The 12,458-nt window shown below is 53.7% G+C and overlaps 1 protein-coding gene across 1 annotated transcript in view; it reads right to left on the bottom strand.

Moving 5' to 3' along the window:
• The window catches only part of SHCBP1 (SHC binding and spindle associated 1), a 213,738-nt gene extending 201,537 nt beyond the window's left edge, over positions 1 to 12,201 (bottom strand). The window contains exon 1 of the mRNA XM_063946027.1: positions 12,026 to 12,201. Within this exon, the coding sequence (XP_063802097.1) occupies positions 12,026 to 12,101 (76 nt within the window). The 5' untranslated portion in view covers positions 12,102 to 12,201. The remainder of the gene's footprint in view (positions 1 to 12,025) is intronic.
• Between the last annotated feature and the right edge of the window lie 257 nt (positions 12,202 to 12,458).

Here is a 12,458-nt window from a genome sequence, read left to right as displayed (position 1 = left end):
CTAGAGAGGGACGGAGGAGGGGTGGTTAGGCCAGAGAGAGATGGGAGGAGGGGTGGTTAGGCCAGAGAGATGGGAGGAGGGGTGGTTAGGCCAGAGAGATGGGAGGAGGGGGGATTAGGCCAGAGAGGGACGGAGGAGGGGGGATTAGGCCAGAGAGGGACGGAGGAGGGGGGATTAGGCCAGAGAGAGATGGGAGGAGGGGGGATTAGGCCAGAGAGAGATGGGAGGAGGGGGGCTTAGGCCAGAGAGAGAAGGGAGGAGGGGGGATTAGGCAAGAGAGATGGGAAGAGGGGGGGGGGGGAGATTAAGCCAGAGAGATGGGAGGAGGGGGGATTAGGCCAGAGAGAGATGGGAGGAAAGGGGATTAGGCCAGAGAGATATGGTAGGAAAGGGGATTAGGCCAGAGAGGGACGGAGGAGGGGTGGTTAGGCTAGAGAGGGACGGAGGAGGGGTGGTTAGGCCAGAGAGAGATGGGAGGAGGGGTGGTTAGGCCAGAGAGATGGGAGGAGGGGTGGTTAGGCCAGAGAGATGGGAGGAGGGGGGATTAGGCCAGAGAGGGACGGAGGAGGGGGGATTAGGCCAGAGAGGGACGGAGGAGGGGGGATTAGGCCAGAGAGAGATGGGAGGAGGGGGGATTAGGCCAGAGAGAGATGGGAGGAGGGGGGATTAGGCCAGAGAGGGACGGAGGAGGGGGGATTAGGCCAGAGAGGGACGGAGGAGGGGGGATTAGACCAGAGAGGGACGGAGGAGGGGGGATTAGGCCAGAGAGAGATGGGAGGAGGGGGGGATTAGGCCAGAGAGAGATGGGAGGAGGGGGGATTAGGCCAGAAAGAGATGGGAGGAGGGGGGATTAGGCCAGAGAGAGATGGGAGGAGGGGGGATTAGGTCAGAGAGATGGGAGGAGGGGTGGTTAGGCCAGAGAGGGACGGAGGAGGGGTGGTTAGACCAGAGAGATGGGAGGAGGGGGGGGGGGGGGATTAGGCCAGAGAGAGATGGGAGGAAGGGTGGGCAGCAGCTGGGGAAGGGTAACAGAGCAGGGGCTGGCAGATCTCATCAGGAGGGGGCAGGGGGAACTCTGGCACTGCTCTCTTTAAAATGGGTTCATATTTTACAGAATAAAAAAACCTGTAACTTTCTGAAAAACCTTATCCCCAAAAAGCCCTAAACTAGAAAATGAGCTACCTAACAAATCATACCCCAAGTCTTACTTCATCTTCCACCCTGATGTTATGACTTCCCATAAACCCCTCATAGACTGCAGCAGGAAACTCAGTTACAACCAAACAGGACGTGGGAGAAAAACGCTGTCATTTTAATCTTTACATTACTCCCAATTATTCATCGTTCATTGTTTTGCGCTGAAATCTGGCACGCAGTGCGCACTGGTTCTACGTGTCCATGACAAATTTCAGCTCAGTGTGTTCAATAACTTTTGTAGTGCAGCCCCTCAAACACCATGTCCCCCTATCAGGAATTCCCTATGGAGGAATTCCGTTTACTCAACCGTGCCAATTATAATCTACCTCTGTCAGGTAGGTGGTGCGGCAGGTAAGTCCATCTGGCCCTGAGGAGGTGACATCCAGCTACTTACAGGAGCAAAAGTGAAATGATACCTTCACCCACCCAACCTAAAAACATATATACCTACACATTTTATACATTTAATTGAAGACAGCAAAAACTAGTGTCTATTGTGAACACCAATGTGTAGACGGCTTTTACTTTATTTTCTTACTAATAAAATAGCTTTATTTTTACTAATTTTAGGTAGATTTTATTTGTGGCGTTAGGAGTAAGCTCACCAGTGTACCCAGTAGGTGTGTGAACGCAGCCCATGGTGGCTCCTGGGTAGGTACAGGAGTTGTGGACTGACTAGGAGATGTATGACATGTAGTACACAGACCATCATACAATACTTCCCCCTCTGGTAAATCCTTGGCATATACTCTGCATGCTGCAGGAGAGTCCACAGCAAGTGCGGTCCTAGACCGGAGGTATATATCAGAATACTCGCACAATATATTCTGTAATAGGTACACTCTTAACCAACGCTCTCTGTATAAAGACATGCAGAATACACAAGTGTTTGTAAAGTCACAGCGCTGTATACAGGTGGCTTTACAAGGGAGACTTTGCCGTGCAGTCCCAGAGACCAGACGCAGATATGCTTATAAGATGGCGCCCAGCGTCTCCGTCAGGGAGTGAGGGAGAGTGTGAGGCAGCTCCAGGGCATGACAATGTGCAGTAGACGTCACCCTGGGCTGGGGGAGGGGTTACAGGTCAAGCGCCGTCTCCCCTAAGCTGGTCTTCCAACCCAGGTACTAGCGAGCCTTACTAAATGGGGCGTTAGTACACCCGACCTGTACTCTGATTCCCTGGGGTCTAATGGCGTCCGTGCTCGGTGGCAGTGTCCATGCCAGAGGCGCGACCTGTCTCCCTAGGCCGCGGATGGAACGTGATTTAATGGCGGGTCCCGCTTGGGGGACCCTCTTACCTCCTTCCCGTAGCAGCCACATGATCCAGGAGAGCAGTCTGCGACTGTGCCTAAGCCAGGACGACTCCGCCGCATGTACCCGGGAACTGAGCCGAGGGAGTATGCGACGCCGCTTGGGAGGTGATGGAGCTGCAACGCTGGTGTTACCCTGACATACAGCGCTGACAGCCCAGAAATGAAGAAATTTATGTCAGAAAAAGCTTTTTCAGGGCTGCGCAGTGCAGCCCTCCTATCAGGTGACCTGTTGCTGCAGACACCAACTGAAACTGAGCGCACAGTGCCTGGAGGCGGGGTTACAGAGGAGGCCCCAATGCATCCTGGGACAGCCTAAAGCTTTAGCCTGTTGGTGCCTCTGGATCATCATCTATGCCCGATGTTTCCCTGTGGAAACCAATGTACCCTGCTGCAGAAATAATAGTCCTTAAACACTTTTTTCGCTTTCTTTAGGAATATATTTCTTGCTGACTTATTCGGCGCATCAGTCATTGATTTCCAGACATTGAGATATAAGGAGTCATTGAGCCAAGGTTCCCACTTAAAGCTAAACTCTCAGGCAGGGCAAGAGCCCCAGGGTCTACTACACAAGCAGGGCCAGTTCTAGCCTTACCTGCGCCCCAGGCGGGAAATAGGGGCGTGGCTTCATACAGGGAGTGTGTACAGTAGAGTAGCGCCGCTGAAATGCTGAGTGGTGCGCGATGACATCATCGCGCACCTCACAGCAAAGGTCCTCTCCACGAAGGGAAACTAAACGTGTACCGTCTAGTTCCCTTCACAAGGGGACACAGCAGGCAGCAGGGGGCACAGCAGTAGCGGATCATGCCATGGTGCTGCGCCCTCCGGAAGGCGGCGCCCCGGGCAAAAGTCCTGCTTGCCCGTGGCAAGTTCCGCTACTGTACACAAGGTCCTTTACCTGGGGAACCACGGTGGGAGACAGGGGGCCGTGTGACGCAGAAGGTAGTGTAACTGCGCAAACCAATTACTGCGATTGTAGGTCTTCATTGGTTCCCCAGACAGAATCTTCTCCATGTCGTTTACAGGTCTGGATTACACATATATACGTGGTTAGGCTGCGGGGAGGGGGGATTAAGGCAAGGCACCCCACTCCGAGGGTTAGGCTATGGGGTGGGATGGCTAGGTTTAGGCTGGGGGAAGGGGGGAGGTTAGGGTTAGACAGCGAGGGTTAGGCTATGGGGTGGGATGGTTAGGTTTAGGCTGGGGGAGGGGGGAGGTTAGGGTTAGACAGCGAGGGTTAGGCTATGGGGTGGGATGGTTAGGTTTAGGCTGCGGGGAGGGGGGAGGTTAGGGTTAGACAGCGAGGGTTAGGTGGGTGGGGAGAAGGTAGAACACCCTTAACTCACCCCTGTTGCTCTTTCTATGTTCGGTATCCCAGCGTCGGAATTTCTAGCGCCGGGATACCACACGGCGGTATATCATACTGATCCCCCTGGGTAGGCGTCACTAAAGGGAACGTATCTATTCAAAGTAATTTGTCATTGCACCAGGTACAGAAGTGGCACTGTGCTGCTGCCACACAGGGGGTAATACTGAGGATTGCACAAGGTACAGAAGTGGCACTGTGCTGCTTTCACACAGGAGGTAATACTGAGGATTGCACCAGGTACAGAAGTGGCACTGTGCTGCTGTCACACAGGGGGTAATACTGAGGATAGCACCCGGCACAGAAGTGGCACTGTGCTGCTGTCACACAGGGGGTAATACTGAGGATAGCATCCGGCACAGAAGTGGCACTGTGCTGCTGTCACACAGGGGGTAATACTGAGGATAGCACCCGGCACAGAAGTGGCACTGTGCTGCTGTCACACAGGGGGTAATACTGAGGATAGCACCAGGCACAGAAGTGGCACTGTGCAGCTGTCACACAGGGGATAATACTGAGGATCGCACCAGGCACAGAAGTGGCACTGTGCACCTGTCACACAGGGGGTAATACTGAGGATCACACCAGGCACAGAAGTGGCACTGTGCAGCTGTCACACAGGGGATAATACTGAGGATAGCACCAGGCACAGAAGTGGCACTATGCTGCTGTCACACAGGGGGTAATACTGAGGATAGCACCAGGCACAGAAGTGGCACTGTGCAGCTGTCACACAGGGGGTAATACTGAGGATAGCACCAGGCACAGAAGTGGCACTGTGCAGCTGTCACACAGGGGGTAATACTGAGGATAGCACCAGGTACAGAAGTGGCACTGTGCTGCTATCACATAGGGGATAATACTGAGCATTGCACCTGGTACAGAAGTGGCACTGTGCACCTGTCACACAGGGGATAATACTGAGGATAGCACCAGGTACAGAAGTGGCACTGTGCAGCGGTCACACAGGGGATAATACTGAGGATAGCACAAGGTACAGAAGTGGCACTGTGCTGCTGTCACACAGGGGGTAATACTGAGGATAGCACCAGGTACAGAAGTGGCACTGTGCTGCTGTCACACAGGGGGTAATACTGAGGATAGCATCCGGCACAGAAGTGGCACTGTGCTGCTGTCACACAGGGGGTAATACTGAGGATAGCACCCGGCACAGAAGTGGCACTGTGCTGCTGTCACACAGGGGGTAATACTGAGGATAGCACCAGGCACAGAAGTGGCACTGTGCAGCTGTCACACAGGGGATAATACTGAGGATAGCACCAGGTACAGAAGTGGCACTGTGCAGCTGTCACACAGGGGGTAATACTGAGGATAGCACCCAGTACAGAAGTGGCACTGTGCTGCTGTCACACAGGGGGTAATACTGAGGATAGCACCCGGCAATGAAAGTGGCACTGTGCAGCTGTCACACAGGGGATAATACTGAGGATAGCACCAGGCACAGAAGTGGCACTGTGCAGCTGTCACACAGGGGGTAATACTGAGGATAGCACCAGGCACAGAAGTGGCACTGTGCAGCTGTCACACAGGGGATAATACTGAGGATAGCACCAGGCACAGAAGTGGCACTGTGCGGCTGTCACACATGGGGTAATACTGAGGATAGCACCAGGCACAGAAGTGGCACTGTGCACCTGTCACACAGGGGGTAATACTGAGGATCACACCAGGCACAGAAGTGGCACTGTGCAGCTGTCACACAGGGGATAATACTGAGGATAGCACCAGGCACAGAAGTGGCACTATGCTGCTGTCACACAGGGGGTAATACTGAGGATAGCACCAGGCACAGAAGTGGCACTATGCTGCTGTCACACAGGGGGTAATACTGAGGATAGCACCAGGCACAGAAGTGGCACTGTGCAGCTGTCACACAGGGGGTAATACGGAGGATAGCACCAGGCACAGAAGTGGCACTGTGCAGCTGTCACACAGGGGGTAATACTGAGGATAGCACCAGGTACAGAAGTGGCACTGTGCTGCTATCACACAGGGGGTAATACTGAGCATTGCACCTGGTACAGAAGTGGCACTGTGCACCTGTCACACAGGGGGTAATACTGAGGATAGCACCAGGTACAGAAGTGGCACTGTGCAGCTATTACACAGGGGGTAATACTGAGGATAGCACCAGGCACAGAAGTGGCACTGTGCAGCGGTCACACAGGGGATAATACTGAGGATAGCACAAGGTACAGAAGTGGCACTGTGCTGCTGTCACACAGGGGGTAATACTGAGGATAGCACCAGGTACAGAAGTGGCACTGTGCTGCTGTCACACAGGGGGTAATACTGAGGATAGCATCCGGCACAGAAGTGGCACTGTGCTGCTGTCACACAGGGGGTAATACTGAGGATAGCACCCGGCACAGAAGTGGCACTGTGCTGCTGTCACACAGGGGGTAATACTGAGGATAGCACCAGGCACAGAAGTGGCACTGTGCAGCTGTCACACAGGGGATAATACTGAGGATAGCACCAGGTACAGAAGTGGCACTGTGCTGCTGTCACACAGGGGGTAATACTGAGGACAGCACCCGGCAATGAAAGTGGCACTGTGCAGCTGTCACACAGGGGATAATACTGAGGATAGCACCAGGCACAGAAGTGGCACTGTGCAGCTGTCACACAGGGGGTAATACTGAGGATAGCACCAGGCACAGAAGTGGCACTGTGCAGCTGTCACACAGGGGATAATACTGAGGATAGCACCAGGCACAGAAGTGGCACTGTGCAGCTGTCACACATGGGGTAATACTGAGGATAGCACCAGGCACAGAAGTGGCACTGTGCACCTGTCACACAGGGGGTAATACTGAGGATCACACCAGGCACAGAAGTGGCACTGTGCAGCTGTCACACAGGGGATAATACTGAGGATAGCACCAGGCACAGAAGTGGCACTATGCTGCTGTCACACAGGGGGTAATACTGAGGATAGCACCAGGCACAGAAGTGGCACTATGCTGCTGTCACACAGGGGGTAATACTGAGGATAGCACCAGGCACAGAAGTGGCACTGTGCAGCTGTCACACAGGGGGTAATACGGAGGATAGCACCAGGCACAGAAGTGGCACTGTGCAGCTGTCACACAGGGGGTAATACTGAGGATAGCACCAGGTACAGAAGTGGCACTGTGCTGCTATCACACAGGGGGTAATACTGAGCATTGCACCTGGTACAGAAGTGGCACTGTGCACCTGTCACACAGGGGGTAATACTGAGGATAGCACCAGGTACAGAAGTGGCACTGTGCAGCTATTACACAGGGGGTAATACTGAGGATAGCACCAGGCACAGAAGTGGCACTGTGCAGCGGTCACACAGAGGGTAATACTGAGGATAGCACCAGGTACAGAAGTGGCACTGTGCTGCTGTCACACAGTGGGTAATACTGAGGATAGCACCCGGCAATGAAAGTGGCACTGTGCAGCTGTCACACGGGGGATAATACTGAGGATAGCACCAGGTACAGAAGTGGCACTGTGCAGCTGTCACACAGGGGTAATACTGAGGATAGCACCCAGTACAGAAGTGGCACTGTGCAGCTGTCACACAGGGGGTAATACTGAGGATTGCACCAGGTACAGAAGTGGCACTGTGCACCTGTCACACAGGAGGTAATACTGAGTATAGCACCAGGTACAGAAGTGGCACTGTGCAGCTGTCACACAGGGGGTAATACTGAGGATAGCACCAGGCACAGAAGTGGCACTGTGCAGCTGTCACACAGGGGATAATACTGAGGATAGCACCAGGCACAGAAGTGGCACTGTGCTGCTGTCACACAGGGGGTAATACTGAGGATAGCACCCGGCACAGAAGTGGCACTGTGCTGCTGTCACACAGGGGGTAATACTGAGGATAGCACCAGGCACAGAAGTGGCACTGTGCAGCTGTCACACAGGGGGTAATACTGAGGATAGCACCAGGCACAGAAGTGGCACTGTGCTGCTGTCACACAGGGGGTAATACTGAGGATCACACCAGGTACAGAAGTGGCACTGTGCTGCTGTCACACAGGGGGTAATACTGAGGATAGCACCAGGCACAGAAGTGGCACTATGCTGCTGTCACACAGGGGGTAATACTGAGGATAGCGCCAGGCACAGAAGTGGCACTGTGCAGCTGTCACACAGGGGGTAATACTGAGGATAGCACCAGGCACAGAAGTGGCACTGTGCAGCTGTCACACAGGGGGTAATACTGAGGATAGCACCAGGTACAGAAGTGGCACTGTGCTGCTATCACACAGGGGGTAATACTGAGCATTGCACATGGTACAGAAGTGGCACTGTGCACCTGTCACACAGGGGGTAATACTGAGGATAGCACCAGGTACAGAAGTGGCACTGTGCAGCTATTACACAGGGGGTAATACTGAGGATAGCACCAGGCACAGAAGTGGCACTGTGCAGCTGTCACACAGAGGATAATACTGAGGATAGCACCAGGTACAGAAGTGGCACTGTGCTGCTGTCACACAGGGGGTAATACTGAGGATAGCACCAGGTACAGAAGTGGCACTGTGCTGCTGTCACACAGGGGGTAATACTGAGGATAGCACCCGGCAATGAAAGTGGCACTGTGCAGCTGTCACACAGGGGATAATACTGAGGATAGCACCAGGTACAGAAGTGGCACTGTGCAGCTGTCACACAGGGGGTAATACTGAGGATAGCACCCAGTACAGAAGTGGCACTGTGCAGCTGTCACACAGGGGGTAATACAGAGGATTGCACCAGGTACAGAAGTGGCACTGTGCACCTGTCACACAGGAGGTAATACTGAGTATAGCACCAGGTACAGAAGTGGCACTGTGCAGCTGTCACACAGGGGGTAATACTGAGGATAGCACCAGGTACAGAAGTGGCACTGTGCAGCTGTTACACAGGGGGTAATACTGAGGATAGCACCAGGTACAGAAGTGGCACTGTGCAGCTGTCACACAGGGGGTAATACGGAGGATAGCACCAGGTACAGAAGTGGCACTGTGCAGCTGTCACACAGGGGATAATACTGAGGATAGCACCAGGTACAGAAGTGGCACTGTGCAGCTGTCACACAGGGGGTAATACTGAGGATAGCACCAGGTACAGGAGTGGCACTGTGCAGCTGTCACACAGGGGGTAATACTGAGGATAGCACCAGGTACAGAAGTGGCACTGTGCTGCGGTCACACAGGGGGTAATACTGAGGATAGCACCAGGTACAGAAGTGGCAGTGTGCAGCTGTTGCACAGGGGGTAATACTGAGGATAGCACCAGGTACAGAAGTGGCACTGTGCAGCTGTCACACAGGGGGTAATACTGAGGATAGCACCAGGTACAGAAGTGGCACTGTGCAGCTGTCACACAGGGAGTAATACTGAGCATTGCTCCCAGCACAGAAGTGGCACTGTGCAGCTGTCACACAGGGGGAAATACTGAGGATAGCACCAGGCACAGAAGTGGCACTGTGCAGCTGTCACACAGGGGGTAATACTGAGGATAGCACCAGGCACAGAAGTGGCACTGTGCTGCTGTCACACAGGGGGTAATACTGAGGATAGCACCAGGTACAGAAGTGGCACTGTGCTGCTGTCACACAGGGGGTAATACTGAGGATAGCACCAGGTACAGAAGTGGCACTGTGCTGCTATCACACAGGGGTTAACACTGAGCATTGCACCTGGTACAGAAGTGGCACTGTGCACCTGTCACACAGGGGGTAATACTGAGGATAGCACCAGGTACAGAAGTGGCACTGTGCAGCTATTACACAGGGGGTAATACTGAGGATAGCACCAGGCACATTAGTGGCACTGTGCAGCTGTCACACAGGGTATAATACTAAGGATTGCACCAGGTACAGAAGTGGTACTGTGCAGCTGTCACACAGGGGATAATACTGAGGATAGCACCAGGTACATAAGTGGCACTGTGCTGCTGTCACACAGGAGGTAATACTGAGGATAGCACCAGGAACAGAAGTGGCACTGTGCAGCTGTTACACAGGGGGTAATACTGAGGATAGCACCAGGTACAGAAGTGGCACTGTGCAGCTGTCACACAGAGGGTAATACTGAGGATAGCACCAGGTACAGAAGTGGCACTGTGCAGCTGTCACACAGGGGATAATACTGAGGATAGCACCAGGTACAGAAGTGGCACTGTGCTGCTGTCACACAGGAGGTAATACTGAGGATAGCACCAGGAACAGAAGTGGCACTGTGCAGCTGTTACACAGGGGGTAATACTGAGGATAGCACCAGGTACAGAAGTGGCACTGTGCAGCTGTCACACAGAGGGTAATACTGAGGATAGCACCAGGTACAGAAGTGGCACTGTGCAGCTGTCACACAGGGGATAATACTGAGGATAGCACCAGGTACAGAAGTGGCACTGTGCAGCTGTCACACAGGGGGTAATACTGAGGATAGCACCAGGTACAGGAGTGGCACTGTGCAGCTGTCACACAGGGGGTAATACTGAGGATAGCACCAGGTACAGAAGTGGCACTGTGCTGCGGTCACACAGGGGGTAATACTGAGGATAGCACCAGGTACAGAAGTGGCACTGTGCAGCTGTTACACAGGGGGTAATACTGAGGATACCAGGTACATAAGTGGCACTGTGCAGCTGTCACACAGGGGGTAATACTGAGGATAGCACCAGGTACAGAAGTGGCACTGTGCAGCTGTCACACAGGGAGTACTACTGAGCATTGCTCCCAGCACAGAAGTGGCACTGTGCAGCTGTCACACAGGGGGTAATACTGAGGATAGCACCAGGTACAGAAGTGGCACTGTGCAGCTGTCACACAGAGGGTAATACTGAGGATAGCACCAGGTACATAAGTGGTACTGGGCTGCTGTCACACAGGGGGTGATACTGAGGATAGCACCAGGTACAGAAATGGCACCGTGCTGCTGTCACACAGGGGGTAATACTGAGGATCACAGCAGGTACAGAAGTGGCACTGTGCTGCTGTCACACAGGGGGTAATACTGAGGATAGCACCAGGTACAGAAGTGTTACTGGGCTGCTGTCACACAGAGGGTAATACTGAGGATAGCACCAGGTACAGAAGTGGCACTGTGCTGCTGTCACACAGGGGGTAATACTGAGGATTACACCAGGTACAGAAGAGGCACTGTGCAGCTGTCACACAGGTGGTAATACTGAGCACTGCACCAGGTACAGAAGTGGCACTGTGCAGCAGTCACACAGGGGGGTAATACTGAGGATAGCACCAGGTACAGAAGTGGCACTGTGCAGCTATTACACAGGGGGTAATACTGAGGATTACACCAGGTACAGAAGTGGCACTGTGCAGCTATTACACAGGGGGTAATACTGAGGATTACACCAGGTACAGAAGTGGCACTGTGCACCTGTCACACAGGGGGTAATACTGAGGATTGCACCAGGTACAGAAGTGGCACTGTGCACCTGTCACACAGGAGGTAATACTGGGGATAGCACCAGGCACAGAAGTGGCACTGTGCTGCTGTCACACAGGGGGGTAATACTGAGGATTGCACCAGGTACAGAAGTGGCACTGTGCTGCTGTCACACAGGGGGGTAATACTGAGGATTGCACCAGGTACAGAAGTGGCACTGTGCTGCTGTCACACAGGGGGTAATACTGAGGATAGCACCAGGTACAGAAGTGGCACTGTGCTGCTGTCACACAGGGGGTAATACTGAGGATAGCACCAGGTACAGAAGTGGCACTGTGCACCTGTCACACAGGAGGTAATACTGAGGATAGCACCAGGTACAGAAGTGGCACTGTGCTGCTGTCACACAGGGGGTAATACTGAGGATTGCACCAGGTACAGAAGTGGCACTGTGCACCTGTCACACAGGAGGTAATACTGAGTATAGCACCAGGTACAGAAGTGGCACTGTGCAGCAGTCACACAGGGGGGTAATACTGAGCACTGCACCCGGCACAGGGTAACAGGAGGTATACAGTCACATGGCAGGGGTGACAGCAGCCCCCATACTGGCTGCAGGATAAAAGCAGGGGCTGCACAGCTTTGTCACTATAGGGATAGACTGTCAGTGCTTCCGCCTGCACCCGGAGCAATGCTGGGACTTCTAGTTCCACAGCGGGATAACAGGATGTCACAGAGGGCTCTTACCCTGCTTAATGTCCCGTATGTCTCCCCGTTCCCGGGTGCTGCCGTCCTCCATCTCCCGGTTCCGTTCCTCCGACATCACAGCTGCACTGCTCGGTACACCCGCCCAGCGCCTCCGCGCCTCCGTTCAAACCTCCGCCAGGCCACTCCTGCACTCTGACGTCACGCAGCTCGAGGTGGTGATTGGTTGCCTTATCTCATACCAGAGACAGGATCAGAGTGACGGGCAGCAGCTATCCAGGCGGCCTACAGCGGCGCCTGGCTGCCGGAGGTGGTCACTACATCGATGCATGTATAGTAATTGCATTGCTGGGGTTTGGTTTTCTCTGCTCTCATTACCTGCTAAGCAGTGGTGCAAATATGGTGGCACTGGCCAGAACTGCGTACCATGAAAAAAATTGGCAGCACGTTCATCGTAAACCCAGATGCCTGATGC

The sequence above is a fragment of the Pseudophryne corroboree genome, chromosome 11 (genome assembly GCF_028390025.1).
Source record: "Pseudophryne corroboree isolate aPseCor3 chromosome 11, aPseCor3.hap2, whole genome shotgun sequence".
NCBI lineage: Eukaryota > Metazoa > Chordata > Amphibia > Anura > Myobatrachidae > Pseudophryne > Pseudophryne corroboree.
The sequence above is the reverse complement of the archived record's forward strand: the minus strand, read 5'-3'. Positions and strand labels throughout refer to the sequence as shown.